Here is a 26,921-nt window from a genome sequence, read left to right on the forward strand (position 1 = left end):
CATTGCACTCTTTGATGTTAGTTTACGATACCTATTTAGGAAGATGATACCATTAAATCTAAGAAATCCTTAAGTTTGCCAAGAAGCATGATGTTCACAATAAATTTTCTTTTTCTTTTTAAAGATTTTATTTATTTATGTTTAGACAGAGGGGAAGGGAGGGAGAAAGAGAGGGAGAGAAACATCGATACGTTGTTGCTTCCTGCACACCCCAGGCATGTGCCCTGACTGGCAATCGAACTGGTGACCCTTTGGTTCACAGGCCTATGCTCAATCCACTGAGCCACACCAGCCAGGGCTGTTCACAATACATTTTCAATGTCTGCGTCTATTCCTCTGCCTTATACACTCAGATACATGGTTTCTTTTTATTGTACACAATACAAATACAAATTAACCAAGCTCATAACACAGTTATAAATGCCAATTTATTAATTTAGGATGAAAAATTATTCTCGTATTCTGTGTTCTGAAAAGCATACCAACAGGAAAAGCCAAACCATAATCAGATTGATATTTAGTGCATTCATTTTCTATTGCTTACTAAAAAATTATCCCAAATTTAGTGGCTTAAAACAACAGTAATTATTACCCATCACAGTATCTTTGGGTCAGAGGTTCAGACAGCACACAGCAAGGGCACCTTATCTCTCCTCCAAAATGTCTAGGGCCTCAGCTAGAAACCTAGAAAGCAAGGGTGTAGAACCCTGTGAAAGCTGAGTCACTCCTATTGTTTCTAATTAGGATTCAATTAAATAGATATGAGATTTACTCAAATTTGTGTTTCTTCCTTTGTCAATTTCAGAAGTTGTTTATTTCAAGGATTTTCTCAATTCTTGTAAGTTTGCAAATTTATTGGCATGATTATATACCTAAAAGCTATGAATTCCTAAGTAAGATTAAAATACTACTGTATTTTTCAGACTATAAGATGCCCCCCCCCCATTTGGGAGGAATAATGGTTGTTAATGCTGCTGTTGAGTTCTGTTTACATTTACATTGGTGAAATATTATGTTATTTATGCTATTAAATATTTTACCGCATTTTTTGCTTCAAAATTTTTTTTCCTATTTTCCCCCTCTAAAACCTTGGTGTGTCTTATGGTCCAAAAATATGGTAATTATTACTACAAAACAAGCTAAAATTTTAGTCCACAAAATCAACTTCTAGCAAGACAAGGTAAGAAGTCCCAAAGACCTGATCCCCAGCAAAACTAATGAAAACAATTTTATTTTGAAACAACTTTTGGAAGCCCTAGAAATGGTTCTAAACAAACAACAATTGCGGAAACATCTATCCAAGAATATCTATGAAAATTTGGTGAGAAAAGCAAGAGTCTGGGGTATTTAAACTAAGACAGCTACGTCCCTCCCTCCTCCCAGCCCAGTTAGGCTTAAACTCCATCCAGGAAAGGTACATAGAAGAACACAGGGACCCCTCTACCTCCAGCTCCCAGTCAGACAAATTTCTTTAGGTGAGGAGGAGGATGCTGGCATTTCTCACCCTGCCCACAGCTACTTGTTGCTAAGGCTAAATTCCAGGCCAATACAGTCAAGAAGAGGGGTCCCCTTCTTTTTTCTGCCTAACCTCTACTTATGAGACACACTCTGGTACAGCACTGATGAGAACAGTGAGGCACGAGTACCTTAGTCTTGGACTCTAAGGCAGTGGCACTCCACAATGTAAAACGCAAGCCAAAAAGGTCTCAGGCTACTGACCCTTCTCCCCCTCACACCCAGCTACTATATTGGGGTGTCACTCACACAGAAGCATGCCACTGTCCACTCCTTCCCAGAACCCTGGCTCAGAGATTTTGCCTGGGGGGAAGAAGCAAACCATAAAACACCTGTTACATCTCTTCCCAAAGGAACTGACTTCATTTGCAACAAAGCATGGAAAAGTTCAAGGCCTCACTATTCAGTAAGCAGGGCCTATTTTCATTGGTGCTGCACTAAAGGTAAGAGACTCTGTCCCACCAGTGGAAGCTGGGCAGCAAGTAGAAGGGGACCCCTCTTCTTGACTGCACTGGCCTAGAATTTAACCTTGGAAACAGGTGGCTGTGGGCATGAGAAAAGCCAGCACCCTCATCACCTGAGTATCTTATACACACACACACACACACACACACACACCCCCACCCCCCCACCAGTGGGGTTACATGAAAGGCAATGGGAGAATAGCAGATTCTGTGAGGACATAGGCTATAGATGGTGAGTTTGCAGAACACCAGACAAAGTAACAGCTTGGAGAAGCCCTCCAAGGTTTCAGAACAAATCTTGAACACTGAACTCTGGAACTAGTCTTTCAAGGAAGCCTGATTTTGATACTATTAGTCTGTAAAACAATGTATGGCCCAGGGCATTGTTGAAACCAATTAAGCAATCAGCTGGAAATTACAGGGATTAAAGTTTGGTATGTGGTTAAGACAAAGAGAGCCCTGCCAAAACCACTGTCATCTCAGGGTGACTAATGGCATACCCAAAACTGCACCTCTCTGAGGAACGTTAGAGGCCTAACACTCTGTTGGGGGAAAATTTCAACCAGTCACTAAACAAATAAATTAACAAGCCCTGAGGGGTGAGACCAATACCCAGAGTTCCTGCAATATATAGGGGTGGGCAAAAAGTACGTTTACAGTTGTTCACATGGAAAATACAATAATTAATAACGATACAAAAATAAACTGTTTCATGTACTTACAAGTGTAAACCTACTTTTGTCCACCCTTATATTCTCTAAAATGTCCAATTTACAACAAAAAAATTTATAATACCCAAAGAAACAGGAAAGTATGACCCATACACTAAGAAAAAGGAGGCAAAAGAAACTGCCTGTGAGAGCAATCAGATGTTGGATTTAATAAAAAAGTTACTTCGAAGTAGTCATGACAAATATATTCAAAGAACTAAAGGAAAACATGTCTAAAGAAATAAAGAAAAGGTAACAGTGGCACAGTTAATAGAGGATATCAACAAAGAAACAGAATTTACCAAAAGAGAAGCTGCACTGAAATGAAAATTCTGTATTGAAAAATATAATAATTAAAAACTCACTAGAACTTAACAGTAAATGTAAACTAGCAGAAGAATGAATTAGGGACTTCTGAAGATACACTGAGAGAGACTATGAAATCTGAAGAACAGAGAGGGGAAAAAAGGTGAAGAAAAGTGAACACAGCTTCAGAGAAAGGTAGGACACTATAAAGTATACCAAATACACATGAAAGGAGTACCAAAATGAGAGAAGACACAAGAGCAGGAAAAAATATGTGAAGAAATAATGACTGAAAACTTCCCAAATTTATTTAATAACATTAACCTACACATCCAGGAAGCTTAACAAACTCTAAGAAGAAAAAATGCAAGGAGATCCACAAACAGACTTATCATAGTGAAAGTGCTGAAAATCTTAAAAGCAGCAAAAGAAAAATAACTAGTCACTTAAAAGTGATATAAGATTAAACAGTTGACTTCTCAGCATAAATAGAAGCTAGGAAACAGGAGAGTAACATCTTCAGACTGCTCCAAGAAAAAAAACTTGTCAACCATAAATCGTACATCCAGCAAAGCTATCTTTCAAAAATGAAGGCTGAATAAAGACATTCCCATATAAACAAAAACTGAGAGAATTTATTGCTATCCAGCCTGCCTTATAAGCAACACTAATGGGATTCCTTCAGGCTGAAAGCAAGTGACCACAGAAATTAATTCAAATTCAAATATATACACACACAGAGCACCAGTAAAGGTAATTATATTAATGTAAAAGTATAAATGTATATTTTTTCTTCTCTTAACTGATAAAAAAGTACATAAATTAGTATGTATGCAGGTAGTGTTGGGTCATTACTACAAAGATATGTAATATATTTGCCAACACAGCACAAAGCAGGTGGGATAGAGCAATGCTGTACTAGGCTAAAACAGTAATTATTGATGGTAAATAGTTATAACAATGTATTGTTGCATTTGTAACATTAATAAATGTGACTGTACAACAATACCATGAAAGGGAGAAAAAGAAAATAGCCCTGGCTGGTATGGCTCAGTGGTTGGAGCATCACCCCATAATCAAAGGGATAAGGGCTCGATTCCCAGTCAAGGCGTGTGCCTGGGTTGTGGGTTCATCCCTGTTCTGGACATGGGCAATACCTGGTCTGGGCAACCCCTGGTCTGGGCGTGTATGGGAGGCAACCAATCCACACTTCTTTCTCACCTGGACAAAGGGATGGCCACACATTCATATGTGGTAGATAAAAATTTGGGATAGATACTGTAGGAGAGAGGGATTCCAGGCTTAGGCCAGACTGCAGAGCCTAGGGTTCCAGCCCTGGGAAGATAAACCCCTATTACTTCTGGCTATAAAATCCAGTGAGGGCTGGGGCAGCAGAAGAAACTTGTTTCATTGCTTAAAGGGCCTGTATGGGCTTAAATGCAAACCCCACAGCAGCAGATGCAAGGGAGATGGGTGAGGTGACTAGAAGTGGGGCAAGTGCCCCACAGGCCTCCAGAAGCGAGGCAGAGGCACAGACCCATCTCTGAGCCCACCCCCCTCAACACACACACACACACACACACACACACACAGCCACAAAGTAATGAAGCAGGCTGCTCCTCCCCACACAATTCACAGGTGCCTTTTCTACATATGCCATGCTACTCAGGAAGTAAAAGTAGCTCTACCTAATACACAGAAACAAACACAGAGAGGCTGCCAAATTGAGAAGGTGGAGAAATATGGTCCAAATGAAAGAACAGAACAAAACCCAAGAAAAAGAACTAAACAAAATGGAGATAGCCAACCTATCAGATGCAGAGTTCAAAACTGATGATCAGGATGCTCAGAGAACTCATTAGGAACTACAAAATAAAAAAGACCCGGGAAGAAATGAACATTACACTAAGTGAAATAAAGGAAGATCTACTGGGAACTAGCAATGGAAGAGATGAAGTTGGAATTCAAATCAACATTTGGAACAAATGGAAGAGATAAACATTCAAACAGAACAGAAAGAAGAAACAAGAATTTTTAAAAAAACAAAGAGAGTCTTAGGAACCTATGGGATGACTTTAAATGTACCAACATCCAAATCATAGGGGTGCCAGAAGGAGAAGAGAAAGAGCAAGCAAGACATTGAAAACTTATTTGAAAAAATAATGAAGGAGAACTTCCCCAATCTGGCAAGGGAAATAGACTTCCAGGAAGCCCAGAGAGTCCCAAAGAACTTAGACACCAAAGTGTCCCAGGTTCGATTCCCAGTCAGGGCACATGCCTGGGTTGCAGGCCACGGCCCCCAGCAACCACACATTGATGTTTCTCTCTCTCTCTCTTTCTCCCTCCCTTCCTTCTCTAAAAATAAATAAATAAAATCTTTAAAAAAAAAAAAAAGAACTTAGACCCAAGGAAGCACATACCAAGGCACATCATAATTACATTAGCCAAGATTAAAGATAAGAAGAGAATCCTAAAAGCAGCAAGAGAAAAGGGCAGTTATCTACAAAGGAATTCCCATAAGACTATCAGCTGACTTCTCAAAAGAAACCTTACAAGCAAGAAGGGGCTGGAAAGAAGTATTCAAAGTCATGAAAGGCAAGGACCTACATCCAAGATCACTCTATCCAGCAAAGCTATCATTCATAATGGAAGGGCAGATAAAGTGCTCCCTGATTAGGTCAAGTTAAAGGAGTTCATCATCACTAAGCCTTTATTATATGAAATGTCAAAGGGAATTATCTAAGAAAAAGAAGATGATCAAAAATAGGAACAGGAAAATGACAACAAACTCACAACTATCAACAACTGAACCTAAAAAAGAACAGAAACAAAAATGAACTAAGCAAACAACTAGAACAGGAATAGAATCACAGAAATGTAAATTATATGGAGGGTTACCAGTGGAGAGGGGGAGAATGGGGAAAAAGGTACAGGGAATAAGTAGCATAAAAGGTAGGCACAAAATGACAGGGGGAGGTTAAGAATAGTATAGGAAATGGAGAAGCCAAAGAACTTATATATATGACCCTTGGATATGAACTAAGTGGGAGGAATGCTGGTGGGTGGAGGGGGTGCAAGGCAGAGGGGAATAAAGGGGAGGAAAAAATGGGACAACTGTGGTAATAGCTAAATCAATAAAATATACTTAAAAAATAAAACAGTTTCATATGGAATACCCAAAACATTACTGAAAGACAGTAGAAGGTTAAAGATCAAATACCAGTAACCAATAACATAAACTTCAAATGTGCACATAACACATGCCTAGAATACCCTTATCTTGTCCTATGCTGCCTATGCTAATGTATAGTACTAAATTTGTCAGAAACTTTCATGGAACATGTAAGTGAAAACCCCCAAACCACCACAAAAAAATGAGAAAGAAGTAATATTTTATCAATATAGCTATGTAGGGTTAGTTTTAAGAGTTCACTGAATTAAAAAAATAAATTCAGTAAAGATACAGTTTTTCCTTGTAACACAGTTTTGCTGATACTGTCTCAAATGCATCTTACCGGAAAATCTAGTCTATATTGACTTTTATCTTAAGACTTAAAATATCAAGCAGAACATTGAAATTTTAACACAGTCATTATCACAAAGCCTTTCTCTTCTTGCCCATTTTCGTAAAAGTCAATGTAATAAACTAAACTTAGGGATAACCAAATTATTTTCAAGTTGTTCATTATTAATCCTCTTCTTTACATCTAAGAATAGTTTGAAGTACCTGGTATCATAATCTTTAACAGAAATAGCAATTTTACAGGCATAATTTTCCTTAAAGAAAAAAGATACCATATTTCCAATTACTGCTGCTCACATATTTGAAATCTTAAGTAGGATCTCATATAGGATTCATGCTACAAATTATAGAACAAGCACTGTATCATAGCAACCCAGCAATACCACTACAGTGACACGCTAAGGATGCAATCCAAGATTCTAATTTAAGAAACTGGCACAGAATATAGGACATGTAGCTTTTTTTGGCAATACCCCTAGAACATTAATAACTAAGAGTCTAAAACCAGCTTTTATTTGAAACTTTAAAGGATCAAGCTATTATGAAGTAACAATGAAAACTTATTAACAAATGATTCACAGCATTGTAACTAAATATGACTTAGTTAAGGATCTATGTTTTCATTACAATTGAATATTGTGAGGAAAACTGTAGACATCACATTTTAGGAAATTTGAGGACACACACCCTACGTGTTTAATATATAAATGTATATTGTTTTAAGACAACCCCTAGAAGATTATCTAAAACTATTAGAGTGTAAATACTTCCATACTTTATTCAATTATGATTCACATGTGAATATATCCATAATTGCTGCACTACAGAAAGACTGAAATACAGTTCAACTTTTATTCCAAAAAATTAACTGTTATCTTTCATTTAAAAACCATATTTGATAAGGTAGAAATGAATAATAAGAAATGAAGATTAGCTAATGGGACATGTTATATTAGGAAGCAGAATACTGAAAAACAAAGTCTCCTACTATGGGTTGGCCTAAAAAGTTCATTTGTTTTTTTCTGTAACATGGTTCTAGCAGTGCTTAGTTGTCTTTAACTCCATTCAAAACAATTTTGTTAGACTGTATTGTGATAGCTATATCTGCATGCATTAAAAAAAACAACAAAATTGGTGAATTTCTGTGTAGCCATTTTAATAGTGAAGATGGAAGAAAACAAGCAACATTTTTGGCATAGGAGGCTTTATTATTTCAAGAAAGGTAAAAACACAACTAAAATGCAAAACAAACATTAGTGCAGTGTATGGAGAAAGTGCTGTGACTGATCGAACATGTCAAAAGTGGCTTGCATAGTTTCATGCTGGAGATGTCTAGCTGGACAATGCTCTATTGTCGGGTAGACCAGTTGAAGTTGAAAGGGATCAAATCAAGACATTAATAGAAAACAACTGACATTATACCCGATATACTCAAAATACCCAAATCAATGAAGTTATTGGTGAAAATGAAAAATGTGTCTTTTATTTTATGGAAAAAACCTTAATGGACTTTTTAGCCAACCCAGTTAAATAAATGGGACATTCGTGTTATCTGCTTATTCATTCAATTTGAATATAAAACCTGCTCTTCATTAAATAAAACAGGTTTTTAGAAGCATCTTTCTCATTTGGGACTTTTGGTGAAAAAATATGAAACAGATCTTTCAGATTAGAAGGAATGAAGGGCTATAGCTATTTTCAGTTTTGATGGCTGTGATGAGGTTCCATCTTAGAGCTTCTCCTACAAAACACTTGCTACCACCTTAAGGAAAATGATTACATATTGTAACAAGGTTTTTCATGTCTCTAAAGCAGGGCCAAAGGTCTATAAACACCCCACTTCCCTATACTGCTGGACCACAGATGGTAGTAGTGGTGGAGGTAGTGGTGGGGAATCCAAGAACCCTGAAATTATACACAAAATATTGTAAGTGATAATTTCTGAGATGATGCATTCCTTTAAATGAATTTTCTAGGAGATCCATGTATAACCTTCCTAAAATAAAAATAAATATACTCCTAGAGATTATTTTCTCTCCTTCTAATATAAGGAATATTTATAATCAAGGTTTAAAATGAATGGATTCATCATTTCCAGAAATAAAAACTTTATTCAGAAGACATTCTGAATTCTTTTTTTTTTTTCAGAAATATGCTATTCATAATATTCTATTAAAGTAAAAACAGTAAGTTTACAAAACAGCATGCATTATATAATCGCAGTGATGGATAAATACAGAAAGATGCTCAAAATTTTAAGAGAAATTTCCTGTAGCTGGGGATTTTTATTTTCTAGAAAATAAAATTTTATAGAAAAGTTTAGAAGATACTTTTTTGATTTGTTTTTAATAGCAATTTACTAAGTTCCTACAAGAATAATAAAGCCATTGTAAAAGAAATAGGATAGTTAAGAATACGGCATTTCTTGTTGCAGTCTTTAAATGAGTTTATTTTAGAAAACCATGAAAACTGAGACTTACTCATGACTCACAGTAAGTATTGTATCCTAAAATAGTAATTCCTATTCCACAAGAAAAGTTTCTTTTCTAGATCGTAAAAATAAAAAGCAGTTCTCAAAATATGGTTTGTGTAAGGTCACCCAAGTGGTCCAAATTAAAAACAGAATATCAAAATATATGAAATAGCAAAACCAGTAAAGTTCCTGCGTATTTGGTAGCTAAGCAAAAGCTGAGTTATTTTTACCTTTCCTACATGAATGACTGAACTTTCCTAGGAAGACAGTATGACTGAAGATTAAATGTGTCTTACCTTAAAAGCACTTTACTGTTACATTTGCTACTTTATTTCCACTTTGGATTGAAATTTAGGCTGGTTCACAACCTAAATTTGTGGTTATCATTCATTGGAAACACAAGTGTATGTGGAAAACTAAAAAATACTTAAGGAGGTGACTTGTCTAATTTCAGCTTTTCTAGATGTTTTAGCAGGAGAATATAGTAAAGTGATAGATAAATTAGTCCAACTGGCTTTTATATCCAAGTCTTAGTCACCTTGTCCCAATTTATTTTTCTTCCTCAAATTGGGAAATAATGATCAGAATGACAGTGCAATGCTAAATAAACATGGTCATAGTTTTTTTTTAAAGTTTTCCAAAACTATATGCATAGGTTGGGTAAAGGTAGACTAAAATATACCCATCATTTCCAACAGAGAAGCAAAAATAGGCAGTTTCATCAATTCTTTTCCATAATAATTCCTCAAAACTTCTAACTATGGACTATAACTTAAACTGAATAGCTACTCCAAATCATAAACCTGGCTCTGACACAAATGTTGAGTGATTAAAAGTTCACTTTATCTTGTTTCTCAGCACTCATTCATAAAACAAATGTTCTCCAATAAAATTACTTAAAAAGGGAGAAATAGTGCTAAAAGAGAAACCCAAAGAAGATCAATGAAGCATTTTTGTATCAGGAGAATTTAATAAATAAAGCTCTTCTGCTTTAAACTTTCTTAGAAAAACCTATGTTCAATATTCACCTATTTGCCCAGGATTGAAAAGAAATCAGTACCTTGCTAAGGTTTTTAATTACAAATATTTCTCCTTTTCACTGTTAGAAAATATGGTGTCAGTTTTGCTTTAGTGCAAGCAATACACATCTGCAATTTCATATTACAGAAGAAGAATCAATAACCCAGAAGATATTGAACTATAAATGACCTGCACAAAAATATAACCTAACTGTTTTGGTTTCTTCATCACCAAAATGCTAAGTTTTGGTCTATGTGTAAACATTACTCAGTTATAGACTGTACATTATAGTATGACAAAATGAAAATGGTGTTTTTAAATTAATTCAATTTCTGCTTAATTATTTCATTCAATTAAACATTAAAACCAATCACTGACTACTTAAATGCTGTGGAGGAAAATATGGATCTCAGGTCTTGGAGTACTTATAGTCTAAAGGCAGAAAACAAACAATTAAGTAACTCTAAGCTTACTCAAACACTTGTCCCAACATATTTTGTGATCCCCCTCACACATATACCATCTGGTATACACAGACATTCCACTAACTAGGGAATGCATAACCCCAATTTGGCCAGAAGACCAAGTGGCCAGCATCCCAAACTATAGACATTTTCTAATAAACATATTTGAAAATTTGATAATTAATGTTGAGAGTCAGAGAAATTACCAAATGAGCACTCTGTGATTCACACATCCAAAAGTCAATTTGATATTCATACCTGGGTTTCCAAAAGACATCTCAAATTTAAAATTTCCAAAATTCAACTTCAGATTTTCCCTCTATACTGGTTCCTTCTCTAATTTTTGACTTCTCAGTGATTGGCGGCAGAACTCTCTACCCAGTGGGCAGAACTCTCTACCCAGTGGTCCAGACTAAAACACCTGGGAATCATCCTTGGCTCCTGCCTTTTCTTCTCCACAACCCCGCCCCAAAACAATTCATTAACAAGCTCTATGTATGATATACCTCAAATACATCTTTCTCTCCATCTCTACTGCTACTATCCTTGCCCAAGACACATTGTGTCTCACCTAGCCTATTAAAATAACCAGTCCTACTTGTAAAAATCTTGTTTTGTTACAATCCATTCTCCATACTGCAGCTAGACTGAATTTTTTTTAAACTGTCAAGTTTCCTGAAAGAGATGTCCATATTTACTGACTAGCTTTCATAATTTCCATTCACTCCTCACTTTACAGGAATTTCAAGCCTATCAATTCTCTAAAATGCCTCTCAAGTCACCAATGTTGCCTAAAGACCACCAAACCCATGGAAACTTTTCAGTTCTTATTTATTTAACTTGTCAACAGCTTTTTTCACTGTGACTAGCCCTAGCCCCATTTTTAAAAAGACCCTTTCCCTTAACTGCCTTGTCTCTACTCTCTCCTGTCCTCCTTTGCCTCCACTCAAGCTGTCTCTCTTGCACAGTGGTTACCCCTTTTCCTTGATCGTCATCTAAATGACAGTCTTCCTTGGCCTCCTCTCGTTCTACACGTTTTCAGTGGGCAGTTGCTTCTACTTGCATTACTTCAAATGCTACCTTCAATCTAAAGAAATTAGATGATCTCTAGCACAGGTCTTTCTACTTAGCTCCAGACCCAAGTATCTAACTTCCTACCAGACAGTTTCACTTCAGTTTCCCACAGGCACTTCAACCTGTCCAACAAGGAACCATTATCTTCTCCCAAGTCTGATCTTCCTTTTTCCCTTTCAGTAAAACTGCTATCATACCTCTAGCTGCCCAGGTTGGAAATGTGTTGTCATAGATTCTTTCCTCTCACCATGGCCTGCCTGTGATATCCCATCCCCATCTAGGCAAGGCTACCTTCCTCTCTTGGGTAGGTTGCTGTGCCAATATCCTAACTTATGTTCCTCACTTCCACTTCTCAATACCGTCTTCTTACTAATATCAGGAATAAAGGCAGTACATGGTATCAAGACTATGACCTAGTTCCCAATTGTTGCTCCAGTCTCTTCCTTAGCCAGTTTCCTATTATAATAGTCTCTATCACAGCCACATAGGCTGCTGGCAGTTCCCAAAACAAGCTGTGCTCACTTACCTCTGGGGTTGAACATACTGTCCTTTAGGTGGACCTCTTAGACCAAATCTGTCTTTTAGGTTTCAGTTTACCTTTCATTTTCTCCAGAAAGCCTTCCCTGATCTCTCTCCTCATATAGCAAAACTGGGCAAGGTCCCTCACATATTCTCTAGCCTCTTACTGCTTATTCTTATCACAACATTTACCACACTAATTTAAACTGCCTGCTTACATGTCTATATTTCCCACCAAACTCAAATCTCCTACAGATATTTAATTTCAAAAGAAAATATATTCACCATTTTACTCCCTTTACTAAATTATAATCTCTACAATGGTTCACCTAAATTCTATGCACTATGGACACCAAAGAAAAGAAAAAGTTTCTGCACTAGATTTTGAAAGCAAAGTGTGTATCCTGTTTCCTAGCAGGCAAAGAAAATCTTTTTCCTGTGGCCAACCAAAAGAAGAAATGGCAGTGCAAGTTTTTTTTTAAAAAAGCAGAAACATGATCTTATAGGAGTTACATATTATTTTACTTATAACTTCAACATATGTTTATCTCTAGAAAAATCTGTCTGAAAAATGTTTAAAAAAACAGTTTTGCTAAGTCAAAACTACAGTTTATAACACAAACTGTCCCATCTTTTTCATTTTATCAATTTAGAGGCATGAAGATTAACAATGAGTTCAAACAATCATCAACTTCTGATAATAATTATAATTCTAGAATAACCTTTACCAATGATTATGAAATAAAGGCAAAACCAATCAGAGAAAATGTGTAACTTTGAAGCTATGTTTAAGATTTGGTAGTCCTGAACTATAAGTTCTAGGTCCAGTCATTAAAAAGTTCTGGTTTCAACTGTGGCCAGGTGGCTCAGTTGGTTGGAGGGTCATCCCGTACACCAAAAGGTTGTGGGTTTAATTCCCATCACGGGGCATACTCATACCTAGGTTGAGAGTTTGATCCCCGTTTGGGGTGCGTATGGGAAGCAACTGATTTTTCTCTTTCACATCAATGTTTCTCTCTCTCCATCTATCCCTCCCTCCATCCCTGTCTCTCTCCCTAAAATCAATAAATATATCCTCAGGTAAGGATGAAAAAACCAGTTCTTGTTGCACACATTTAATATCTTTTTAGCTGTTGTCTATACAGTTTGTTTATTGAGCAAAGCCTGAGAGAGTACCTAAGAGCTTTAAAACCCCATACTTTCCTCCCTACCTTAAAGAAAGCTTCACTGATAAAATGACAAGGTGGCTATTAATTTAGAATAAGAATGAAATTGATTCCCAATGAAGGTTAAACTTGAATGACTTCTGTGGTTCCACACTTGACCTCCACACTTGAAGGTTCAACCACAAATAACATCACAGTAAGGTATAGTAGGTGCAATTAACATCACCATTCCAGTAGGAGGAGTGTGTTCCCAAGAAATCCCTTGCCTTCAGGATTGAAGTTAGAAGTAGGTTCTCTAAATTTTATCATATGAGTCTATCATCTTCAGCAAACTATCCCTATCCCCCCAAAATCATAATTGGTTTCTTTTGGAAGTCTGATCAAATTGCAGGATTTCTAAAATTCATTACTTACTCCGAAAGCGTATATAAACAAATTCCTTTAGGGAAGAGTTCAGAAAGATACCCATAAAAAATAGGTTTGAAGCTGCTTATTAGTCAATATCTTGCTCAGACAAGTAGAGTTTATTCTGCATAAGCCCAGGCTGTCATATTAAACTCTTTCAGCAAATCATTTAGGTTTCTTGTTACATAATAACACACTAAAATTACATATTTAAAATCTCCTTTCATCTCCTTCAAGGACATCCTTACAAATCAAGATTGTACTTCAAATTTAGAAATTATTTTCCATACAAATTTTACACAATACCTTTCCTAGCAAGAAATCTATCAATAATGTTACATGTCATTTATACCAGTCATTTGCAAAGTACAAAATACAAAAGCAAACAGTTCTTTGTTTTAAACCTACATTTACTATTTACTATCATAGTATTAAAAACATGAAATTTATTTCCTTTAAAATCTTGAACCAGATTTAGGCACAAATATATATTTTAATATTAAAACAACAAAACAGAAGAGAACCAATCTGCTGGTAGATAGCATCAAACATCACTGATAGAAGCACAATCAATAAGTATGGGGATGGGGGAACAGAAGACAACCAACAGGTAATTCCTTTATGAAAACAGTGATTCTGTCTACATGACCATACTTATTATGCACAGAATACAATGCTTTAACATAATGAATGGGCTGCAAAAACAGATGAATTCTTTCACAAAAATTGTATCATCTTATTCTGGAGAGAGAACACACTACTACACTAACAAGTGAACACGGACTCAAAACAACACATCAACAAATACAGGTATTATTCAAACTGGTTAGCAGAAAAGCCAAAAACAAAGTTGGGGTATAGATGGAATGTAAGTGGCCCCAGGTCCTTGCTGCCCTACCTTGGATAAAAAGTTGTGGTCAAGATTAAGATGATAGTAGTGAAAACACTCTTAAGAAAAACATTGCTTAATGCTAAATAAATACAAGGAATGCCCAAAACACAGTTAAATTAAAGAATAGTTCATTTAATACCTGATATTCAACATACAGTAGTAATACTACTCCTAATTCTTCAAGAAGCAGAACAATGATCTGAGCCTACAACAAATAGCAGTTTTACCCCGGATGAAGAGATTGAAACGAGGCAAACCTCTATCACACATTCTCACTTTTATTAGATACTTGACAGCTCAGCCAAAGCTCCAAAAATCACAAAGAAAAACTGACTACCTAGTATCAAATGATAACAGTTGAGTTTTAATTATGATAACTACAGCAAAATCCAATAGAATCATTTCATCATACCTAAAACTCCAGAATCTTGGACAGCACTATCCCCTTTAGGAAAGCAGCGGATCAGCCACAGGGGGCAGCAAAGTTAAGAGTGGAAAGTAAATAGCAGGAGGTGAAGTCAGGGCAGGAAATGTTAATAAGCTGGGTAATGAACCATGAATATTGGAAAGAAAAGGACAAAGTCTTAATTAATGAATTAAATCAATAGACAGATAATGCTAAACTAGTGATTCTCAACCATGGCTATACAGTAGTATCACCCTAGGAGCTTTTAAAAATACAAATGCCTGGATCCTACCTTAGAACAATTAATTTAGAATCTCTCTAGGGTGCAGAACTACTTTTTAAAGCTCTCTAAGTGAATAGCTAGGGCTGAGAACCAGTGATACACACATAAAAAATAAAAGTAAGCTAGTCTCTAGTCTCAACATTTTACAAATTTAACAAATTAAAAAATAAATCACAAAAATCTATTTCCCAAATGCATTATTTTCATTGAGAAAGCTTTGTCATCCAAGGAGGGATAATAACTCATTAAGGACTAATTCACCTTTATCATTTTATCAAGGGAAAATGTTATTTTTACCAGTAAAAATGATTAAGCTGAAGTTCAAAGAGGTTAAACAATTAACCCAAAGCAACTGTGAATCATCAATTATGCAGAAAGACAACCTGAGTCCACTATTTATTCACAGGTGGTGCTTTATCTTAATGATCACACTATTTTAGTAAATACATCTTAATGAATTATCACTTTGTTTAATTAGATAGTTCTGAAAATAATCTAAAATTTAACTAAGGAGATGCAATAAAAATGGGGGAAAAGAAATTTGACCCTAAATAGCAATTCCAAAGACTCTAAATTAGACAAATAAGTCTCTCCTTCATGTTAAAACTAGCAATGGACATTATATCAATTTCTTTAAGAATTATATCCCCCAAAAGTTTTGATAAGTTAAAATAGGTCTTAGAGAGGAAATAGGATATTACTTCAAGAAAATAGTCCTAAAATGACTAAAATGTTATATTTTGTGAACAGACCTTTTTCTTGGCATATTCTGATGAATGTCAACTCTGGTTTAGTGCCACCTCAATTACAAAAAGGGATTTTGGACTTTGATAGAATGGTATTAACTTTGAGAAGATTTATACACCTTAAAGGTTTACTTAGTAGTGTTTTCCCCTGACAAAAAAAGTTATGATAGGTATGAAACTTCAGATCATGTCAGTGTTCTTATTCCAGTTACCCTAAAAGACCACATAACTCAAGGGGGAAAAAAATATTTGTTCCCTACAGGTAAGGAAGGCACTTCAAATCGACACCACTGTTACTGACCTCCATAATTCCAGTGGGACTCAGTTTCTAAGAATTTACCAACAAAGAATCTGAGTGATACTTGGAAGTTCTTCACCTCATATGAAGGAGTTCAATCTCAAAACCAGCTTCATTCAGTTCTTTGTTATTTTCTGGCTGTCTCCTATGAGAAATGCAAATCTATATGCTTCTACCAGTTAACTCAATTTCTTTGCTTGGTAATACCTTCTAACTACAGCTTCCAATATTTTAAAGAGTTTGACTCTATCCTATTTCTACTTCCACACTTATGCTGAAAGACGTTACAGCTTCACTTCACAGAAATCATATCTGAAAAGTAATTATAAGTGAAATCATACTGTAAGTACACTAGGAAAGTTTACTATTTATGTGAACCCTTCATTTTAAAAAATACTTTTAATCTGGATTTTCAAATATTAAAGAGAATGGAAGCTAACATTCTTTGCCTATTTTTAGGCACTTTAATTACATTATTTCACTTAATCCCCACGATCCTGGGGAGATAGAAGGTATTATCCCCATTTTACAGATAAGGAAAACAACTCAGAAAGATTAAAAATTTGCCTGAGACTCAGGGCTGACCCCAGTGATCCAACTCTTTCTATCATACTGCTTCTAATTTTCATAAAATAGGTTAACAGCAAAAATACTGATATCATTTGACCTGGGTATGTGTGCTCGTTGCAATACCATCTGGATAAATAATCACAGGCCTGAAACTAAACTGTTTAAACCTCAGTTTTCTCATGGATAAAATGGGAGTCATGGTGCTCTTGTACGCCTTACTGGGATGACCCAATGAAATACAGTGTTTGTAAAAGTACACTGAGCTGAGGATTGTCACAAAATAGTAGGTGTGAAACCTCAGTAGGTGTGAAAAAGCAAGGAATACCAGGAATGAGGAGTTAATACACCTTTGGATTATTTTACTTGTTATGAGTTAAAATTTTTGTTAAAGTGTAAAATAATTTGTAAATGATACATATTCTATAAATGTAAGGTACCTACTACTTTACCAAACCAACCTGTCAGACTTAAAATAGGTTAAAAGGGCTGAAAAACTACCTACTGTGAATAACAGATTTTTTTTTAAATTAAAGTTACCTGTTGGTTACCAGAAATTTAAGGTAGAAAAATTAAGTCCTATACCAGCAAATTTAAATTTTAAAAAAGATAATAAAAAATCCTTTTAAAAAGACTAGTTTATTAAATATTTTCTTTGGCAAAACAGAATTTACTCTGAACGTTTCTCATTAAAAACCTGCAACCCACTTACTACATGTTTTTGCACAGATAAACTTTTTGTAGATGGAAAAGGTGAGTTATTTTGTTAATTCTTACTCATAGTATGCTTTGAGGAAAATAGCAGGCACCTTTCCAGTTTAGACCCATGCGGACAAAGTGTAACACAAGCAGGCTGGTAAAAACACTTGAAAGATCTTGGATGCCCACAGATATCTGAATCACTCCACAGTAAGATTACATTTCAGAGTAGAAAGAAAAATTCTCTCTCCACTGGTTTTTGTTAAGGCCACATTGGGAAAGAACTACTACTGGCAGAAAAAGCACACAACGCTGTGGTATCAAGTACGCTGCCAAACTACCAAGTGAAGCAACTGAATTTAAAAAACAAAAACGAAAACAAAAATAAGCACCCCACCTCCACTCCCACTTTTCAAAGCTTGACATCTAGAGTAAAAGTAGTTTTTCCTATTAGGGGTCATTGAAGCAAAGGTCTCACTTTCCTCAATCAAATGTGCACATTGTATTTTCATGCAAAATATACAGAATTAATCTTAAGTTCCACTTCTCTACTTGTGACCAAAATACTATAAATAAAACATTCCATGACACCTTCAACTTGTAGAACTATATACCATATAACTTAGATGATTTCTGACTGCACATTTTCGTCAGGCTTTTAAAAACAAAATGTATTAACGCTTCATCTCCTGACTTGAATCAACCATGTTAAATATTCAATTATTTGTATTAAAAGTAAATATTATATTAATAAGGACAATATTAAGGAACCACTATATCTTACTAAAAAGCAAAATAAACATGAAAGAGAAAAGCTAGCACTAAACCTTCGAACTGTCAAATAATTCAACAATTTGATGAAAAAATCAGTAATATAAAAGTTACTATGATGTTGTAATTAAGTTTTAAGATTTAAAATCCATGGACAGTAAGTCAACATCCTAATAGGTAAGGTGATATTCTTTTATAGCTATGATATCACTCAAGAATTAAAGTCTTGGTAATGCCTACCATTGTGGTTTACCATTGACTACAAATACATAAATTTTAGCAATTTCTGTATGCCCAAAAGCAAGTGATAAATGCAGTAAGGCAGGCTACACATACCTTAGATAAAACCTTCTTTACAAAGCCAGTTTGATTCTGGCTGTGGGATGCTCTTGATTTAGAAGCACCCCAAGAAGCAGTGCCATGTAAGGTCTGAATGGGGTTCCACAGCTATTGTATGTAGGTCAACTGTGATTTGATCTGGGGTTTTCTTTAGACTCGTAGCCAAACTAAGGCTGGATTCCTGGGCAAATTAGAACCAGATTGGCTTGAAGAGGATAAATGGATTGAAAACTCTACTGAACATTTATCTATTTCAGTATAAATCTTTGGTTTCCTGGCCTGGCAAAACAGACGATCTAGATTCTATTAGCTTTATTTCGTCGAAAAATTATTTTAAATGTCTAAGAGCATTATCATCCTGTTCCTTGATGGTTTCCATCTCAAAAAAAAACCAACCAAAGACATTAAAGTAAAATTAAAAGGTAATAATTCGCGAAGATTAAACTAGAACACCAGGAAACAATTTATTAAAAATTGTGGGAATTGTGGGAATTGTGGGAAATTGTGGGAATTAAAAATTCTAAACTTAGTGGGAAAAGTAAGTGAGCCAAATTCTGCTGCAAGGCAGTAAGCACGGATACCACCTTGAATTAGTGTGCAAACCGACCGACACAGCCCCTGGGATCACTCACTGCTCGGCGAACTAAGTTCCCATTCCAATGCAAAGCAACAGTACCTACTCCTTTATCCGTCTCCAAATTCACCGCGTAAATCTTCTCAAAGTAGTTTAAGCCTTTTCAGTCTTTGGGCCACACGATAACATTTAAACCTAACGACCCAGTTAATAAGGCACTATACAGGTCAGATTTTTAGGCTTTTTCTGTCTAAATACATCTGAAGGCCAGGGTAACTCTTAACCGTTGCCTGCAGTAGGATTCCCGGACTGTAGGACTCTTAGGGACAATCAATGGGAGGGGGTGGGGGAGAAGGTGGGTTCAGAGGCTTCTAATTGGGAAAGTAAAGGACAAGCTGAGAGGGTCGGAAAAGAGGAGGTGGGTCTCGGGAAAGTGAAGGTCGGAAGGTTAGCCGGCTTGTTCAAACCAGACCGGGAAAGGACAGCCCGGGGAGGTGGAAAGAACACCCCACCCCGCCGGACGCACTTGGAGAGTCCCCGTAGCCAGGGCAGGTGAGCGAGCACCGGGTGGGGAGGGCTCCCCGCCTCGTCTCAGCTGGGAAGAGTTCAGGGAAATCAGGGAGAATCCGAAAAACCTGTTGGACTCAAGGGGGAGGAGGGCGCCGAAGCATCGCGGGGCAGGAGGAGCCCCAGAAAGAAATGGCTCTGCGGGCGCCCCTCGCCCGCGCTGCGCCCCCGGCCCGGGGGTTACCTTTGAGCTGGGGCAGGGGGTGCAGCTCCGCCTGGCTGCCCTGGCTGCGGAACTGCGACGAGCCCTGGGAGCGCTTCTGCCTCAGCGCCTTGCGCACCGATTTCCGGGTGAAGCCGTCCACTTTCTCCGAGGCCGAGATGGCGGCGCTAGCAGCCCCCGCCGGCGGCGGCGACGACGACGACATCTCCGCGGCCCTGCCGCTTGGCAGCTCTGGCTGCTGCTTGCACGGAACGGGCAGCGGCGGGAGGAGGAGGAGGCGCGCGGGGGGAGGCGCGGAGCGGTCGCGCCCCTCCGCCCGGTCCCCCCGGCCACACCGCCTTCCCGCTCCCCGGCGCCGCCGAGCTTCTCCTCGCCCCCCGCCAACGCCTCACGGCCGCATCTCAGTGCCGGAGATTCCTGGTCCTCGCCGCACGACGGGCTCCCGGGGCTGGCGGAGGCAAGGGCGGAGGCGGAGGAGGGCGAAGAAGTTGTTGACTCCGGGCGCGGAGGGCGGGTGGACGGGAGCCTGAAGTTTAGGCAACTGAGGCGAGGGAGCAGGGGTGCGGGCGCGGAGGGCGCCTCTCGTCCCTTCGGTCCGGGTGGCCGGCCGGCCGGCAGCTCAGTGGCCGCTGCCAGCGCAGCCCGCCCTCCCCGGAGCCTCCTGCCGAGGCGCTGCCATCGCAGGTCCCTTCGAAGCCACCGCCGCGGTGCCCCCTCTTCCCTGTCAGTGCAGTCCCTTCATCTCCCGTGGCGGGGACCCGCCGCCCGGGCTCTGAGCGACCACACTCGCGCTCCTCACAGAGCGCGGCGGTCCGCGCCCCCTCCCCCACGCGCCCTTCCGCCGCCCACGCAGAACCCCCTGCGAGCCTCCGCTACAACTTGAGAAGGTGGTGGGGACGCGCAAAGAGAGGAGTGTGTGTGTGTGAGTGCGCGCGCGGGCGCGCGCCGGGGCGTGTGGCCCTGGGGGAGGGGCCTCGCGTGGGGTGGGGAGGAAGGAGATTGACAACTTCCGTGGGGTCCCGTCAACCCCTCGGGATACTCCGGAGGGAGTAGTGGGTGGGAAAGCATGCCAGCTCCCTCAGCCAATCGCAGAGCTAAGCGGCAGTAACGCGGTGGGGCGCAGCCTCCAGGAACAAGTCTCAAGCTGCGACTTTAGGCAGAGGAATGGGGAGTGGTTGTGTGACGGATTTTGGTCACAGCCAATCATAAGTGAGGACGGCGAGCGGAGTGCCGTTTGCGTCACAACGGCGCAATGAATTTTCTTGGAAGGGGAAGTGCCCCTCCACCAGCGGGCATGTTTTCACGCTTGTACGACAGCTCCAGGAGATTATTGCTTTCCTGACAGTTTATGAGAAGACCAGGAAAGTAGAGGGAGTAGTTTAGAGAGCAAAACAGAATGCCCCTTCCCTTCCATCTCCTCTCTGCCGGCCAATGAGGAACTGAAGCGACTGGTGGAGAGCCTGAGGGCTGGGGCGGGAAAAATCGCCTCGTGTTGCGTCACTGAAAAGGGGCGGGGCAGGGGTAGGGTGGGGAACGACCGGTTTGATTGACGGGCTCGTTAGCCGGGGGAAGGCTAGGAACTGAGTTTGTCCAATCGGAGGTACTGGACCTCTGGGCGGCCCTTGGAGCCTCACTGGCCCCAAGCCGAGTAATTGGTAGTTGCAGAGTAAATTGAGAGGCTCAGCCACCGCAGTTCGTGACAACTGTGCTTGCGCCAGACTTAGGCAATCTTGCATCTACTATTTCAAAGATTTCTCCAAATCTACACCCTCCAAGAAGAGGTTTCTTATATCAATTTAGTACTCCGCTAATTTTCACCGCTTCAGCCAAAGGTCTTGCTGATCAGTGTGGTTTGTGTATTTTGGGCTCGCTGTTTACTCTTACTGGGATATCTTCTTTAGGGTTTCCATCTAGATTTTAAACTTCTTAAGGGCAGGGACAGGCCATCTAGTTTTTAGTACAGTGTTTTCCATATAATGATGCCTACTAAAAAATAAGTGAGTGTTATATGAGAAGTAAAGCAGAGAAACATGTTCTGTTCTCTACCTTATTATCCAAATTACAGAAAATACTAAACAAAATTGAAAAATTTGTCATTTACGTAAAAATGGTTAAACACTTGTGGAGTAGGAGTGGTACATTATTAAGCCTAGAAAAGAAAAGTAGATAAGTGAGCTGAATAATCTTGTCTTCCTTTGACTTGTCAGTTTTGTACTGGAGTGCTCAAATCTTCATTCTTTTCCTCAAACTCTAGACCTTTTCCCTTCGACCCAATTAAAATAGCTGCACGTATTTAAGCAAAACTACCTGATGTGTATGTATGGAAGATTCCAAATTTGGGTAGGAAGTTGGGTTCTATATCTAGAATCAAATTACTGCCTTAAAATATTTCCTTCCTCAGGTTCACTGAGTGGTGAAATTGTACACAGTCCTTCCAGTCAAGGAGGTTGGGACCTCAACAGCATTTCTGACACCTTTCTCTTTCTCATCCAAAGTTCTAGACCAAGTTGAATGTATACCTTCACAAATGTTCAGACCAGGCCTTCTTCACCATTTGCACAACTGACCACCAAACATAGTTCAGGGCTTTCAACCTCACTGCCAGACCAGTCTTTAAAAGTGCCACTTTTCATTTTTCCAAAGAGGACTTACAGATGGCCAAGAGGCAGATAAAAAGATGTTCAATGTCATGGGTTATTAGGGAAATGCAAATCAAAACCACAATGACATATCGCTTCACACCTGTTAGAATGGCTATTGTCAAAAAGACAAGAAACAAGTGCTGGAGAGGATGTGGGGAAAAGGGACCCCTTGTGTATTGTTGGTAGGAGTGTGAACTACTACAGCCACTATGAAAACAGTATGGGAATGCCTCAAAAATTAGGAATAGAACTACCATATAATCCAGCTGTTCTACTTCTGGTTGTTTATCTGAAGAATATGATAGTACTAATTCGAAAAGATACATGCATATGTATGGTCCTTGTAGTATTACTTTCAATAGCCAAGATATGGAGCCAACCTAAATGTCCACTGAAGGACGAATGGATAAAGATGTGGTGTTATATGCTATGGAATACTACACAGCCACGAAAAAGTGAAATCCTGCCATTTGTGACGACTTGGATGGATCTTGAGAATATTATGCTAAGTGAAATAAGCCAGACAGAAAAAGACAAATACAGATGATTTCCTCATATGTGGAATATAAAAACAATAAATAAGAAACAAACGTAGAGGCAGACAACAGATCAGTGGTTACCAGAGGGGAAGGAGATTAAAGTGAGGGTGAAGTGGGTAAAGGGGGCCCGTTGTATGATGACTGATGGAAACTAGACTTCTGGTGGTTAGCACAATGTAGTATGTACAGATGTTGGATTACAATATCACACACCTGAGATTTATATAATGTTGGAGAGCAATCTTACCGCAATTAAAATATAAGTTAATTTTTAAAACTACCACTTTTACCTTATTGTCACATTTGAAGAACCACCCGGCACCTACAGAATACAGTCCAAATTCGAGACTCTCCTCAATCTAACTCCTAGCTGTCCTGCCAGGCATAAGTCCTACCATGTTCGTACACAAATTCTTTTTTTCAGTTCAGACATCATTACATAGACTGATCCCCTAAAAAGTAATTGTTGCGCTTCCTTCACCCTCAGTTTTTACTGTTCCAGCATCTTGAAATAAGCAGCTTTTCTCCTATCTTGTTGAATCCTGTCTTTTCTTCAAACCTCAGCTCAACCCCTGTCTTTTGATGAAACCATGCACGATGATCTGGCCAGAGAAGATGCCTCCCTTCTGCAGATTCCTGTAGCATTTGTTTTCTAAAGCACTCGCGGGTGTACTCACCCCATTCCATTGGAGGTGGTGCCGTGCTCTTTCTCCCCAGAAAGGGGTGGACACCGAGGGGGGAAGAGCTCAGCTGTTTTACACCTCTGTGTCCCCTACTGAGCACGGGATAGATTTTCAACTAGGTGATGCAGTTCTCAAGGGCAGGATTTCTGGAAGTGTTGTCATTGGATCACCTGCTTCAGAATCCTCTGAGGTATTATTTAAAATTCAGATTCCTGGGCCTGACCCCAGACACACAGAGTCGGAGCTTATGTGAAAAGCAGTGAGAAATCTATTTTTTAGGAAGCTCCCTCCATCATTCTTCTGCACACAAAACTTTGTAACTACTATTCTCTAGTCATGTGGGTGTTATTAAAAATAGATTATAGATATCTAGAAGTCAGGGGAAGTATTTTTTATAACAAAAAGGATTTACATAGGATGAGAAGAGAAACAAATAGCAGGAAGCAAACCAATAGACTAAAGCTAAAATTCATACTTAAATATACTAAGATGATAGATGCTGGAAAACAGATACAAGAAGCAAGTTGCTGCTAGGCTTGGGACCAACAAAACTGTCTGGGCTTTCTGAAGTGGTCTCTTGGGGAAGAATTTTAGCAACATTTTTTAAATTTTTAAAAAGTTTTTTATTGTTTATGTTATTACAGTTGTTCCCACTTTTTCTCCCTTTCCCCACCTCCACCCAGCCCAACACTCTCCCTTCCCTAAGTCAATTTCCATATTGTTGTCCATGGGTTGTACATAAATGATCTTTGGTTAATCCCTTCACCATCTTTCATCCTGTTCCCCCCTCCTCCCCTCCAGCAGCTGTCAGTCTTTTCCATGTATGCTCTGTTTCTATTTTGTTTGTTAGTTTATTGTGTTCATTATATTCCACATATAAGTGAGATCATATGGTATTTGTCTTTCACCAACGGGCTTATTTCACTTAGTATGATATTCCCTAGGTCCATCCATGCTGTCACAAAATATAAGGATTTCTTCCTTTTTACTGCTGTGTAGTATTCCATTGCATAAATGTACCACAGGTTTTTTTTATCCACTCATCTACTGATGGGCACTTAGGCTATTTCCAGATCTTGGCTGTTGTAGACAGTGCTGCTATGAATCTAGGGGTGCATATGTTTTTTTTGTATGTGTGTTTCAGGATCCTTAGGATATATTCCCAGAAGTGGAATTGCTGGGTTGAAAGGGAGTTCCATTTTTAATTTCTTGAGGATACTCCATATTGTTTTCTGCAGTAGCTACAGCAGGTTGCATTCCCACCAACAGTGCGGTAGGTTCCCTCTTCTCTGTCCTGACAGGTATAAGGTGATACCTCACTGTGGCACAATTTTAAAGAATGAGTGAGTTGAAACCTGAAAAGAGAAGGACGTCATTCCAGATCAAATCACCAAACATCTTGGGGGAGATGGGAAGAATGGAGCTCACAAATCGAAAGGCCTGACTTCATTACTTACCAGCAGTATGACCCTGTCAAGTCAGTCACCCTCTCCAGAACCATAGCTTCCTCATTTGTACATCAGGAAACAATAAGCAAGCAGCCTTCCTTACAACGTCAGCATGAGTTTTAAATGTGACACATGAAAGGAACCACTTGGGAAAGTGAAAATTATACACACAATCATTTTATACACATACAAATTTATAGAATATGTATTCCCCGTGCATGGTCTTGAGTAAATAAGGTATCTGTGTTCTAAGCAGAGATTTGTTCACTAAGAATCATCTAATGGAACTGGATCTCAGTACTAACTGACCTGTAGGTGCTCCTGAACTCCTCCTGCCTCTTCCCATCTGGGAAGACCCTCAGTAAACAGTGATTCAGAGGCCAAGACTTCATCACTGACAAATCCTTTGGATTGGTTTGTCCTCATATAACTATGCTTACTGACCTCATCCTGTGATGCATAATGCCTAGCTCTCCTGGGAAATTAAACAATTCATGAAACGACACTATTTGTGACAGCAAAATCATGTTCCTTTAATGGTTTTAAAAAGCACATCAGAGGTAGTGTTCTTTTCCAGTCACTGTGAAATTCTCTAAAGCACATTCAAGCATGATTCCCAAGCTGTGCTCCAACAGAACACTGAACAAACATGCTTTATCTGCAGAATCAAATAGTAGTGGCATTTTCCAAATTTACAAAATTAAGCTTCTCTCCTATATCATTCTTAAAAATTTGATTCTTACTACTGCTTCCCTATAGTGGAATCTAAATCAAGGTAGTATCTGATTTATCCTAACAATGTTAATTTTTAATATTATACTTCTTTTCATTTAAATACTGGCTGGTGTGGCTCAGTGGATTGAGCGCCAGCCGGCAAATTGAAAGGTTGCCGGTTTGAGTTCCAGTCAGGGAACATACTTGGGTTATTCCATGCAGCTGGGTTGCAGGCCAGTTCCCCAGTTGGGGGCATGTGAGAAGCAACCAATCAATGTTTCCCTCCCTCTCTTTCCCTCTTTCTAAAAATAAATTAAATCTAAAGAAATTTAAAAAATACATTCCAGTTATTTAAAATTCAAAAGGGGTAAAAGGGTAACAGGAAAAGTACTTCCCACTCCCATCTTCCAACATCTAGGTCCCCTGCGTAGAGACAACCAATGCTGGCAGATTCTTTTATGTGTTTCTAGAGATACATGCTTACTTCCTTAATTTTTAATAAATTCACATTTTAAGAAGCTCCCCCAGGAGGTACATGATTTATATGTATTTCCTCACCTGAACAAGTTTGGAAACCATTTCTCTAGACTTCAGGAACCTTCCAGAGTTCCCAGAGTTCTTACAGGTTTATTCATTCCCATTCACTCATTTGCTATTTTATTCCTTAATTCACTCAGGTAACAGATACTCACAAAAGCACACTACGCATCAGCAGAATATGAACGTTGAAAGAGCCTTAAAGGCTGATCGGTACAGATTGGGTCCCGTTGGTAACTGACCCCAGTTAGAGCAAGCAGGTCCTCCTCATGGACCTCAAAATGATCCAGTTAGGGTCCTTTTGCTTTTCTTTTTTTTACATATCTTATAGGAGACTTTTGTTTCTACATAAAGTGAGATCTTCTTGCTAATAACTTGTTATGCGAGTCATCAAAGCTTATTAAAATTTAATTT

The 26,921-nt window shown here is 38.7% G+C and overlaps 1 protein-coding gene across 1 annotated transcript in view; it reads right to left on the reverse strand.

The window, feature by feature from the left end:
• The window catches only part of PPP2R5A (protein phosphatase 2 regulatory subunit B'alpha), a 67,038-nt gene extending 46,171 nt beyond the window's left edge, over nucleotides 1-20,867 (reverse strand). The window contains exon 1 of the mRNA XM_045838754.1: nucleotides 19,966-20,867. Within this exon, the coding sequence (XP_045694710.1) occupies nucleotides 19,966-20,149 (184 nt within the window). The 5' untranslated portion in view covers nucleotides 20,150-20,867. The remainder of the gene's footprint in view (nucleotides 1-19,965) is intronic.
• Nucleotides 20,868-26,921: the final 6,054 nt, after the last annotated feature.

The sequence above is a fragment of the Phyllostomus hastatus genome, unplaced genomic scaffold (assembly GCF_019186645.2).
Source record: "Phyllostomus hastatus isolate PE091 unplaced genomic scaffold, TTU_PhHast_1.1 phas_contig_283, whole genome shotgun sequence".
Classification (NCBI taxonomy): domain Eukaryota; kingdom Metazoa; phylum Chordata; class Mammalia; order Chiroptera; family Phyllostomidae; genus Phyllostomus; species Phyllostomus hastatus.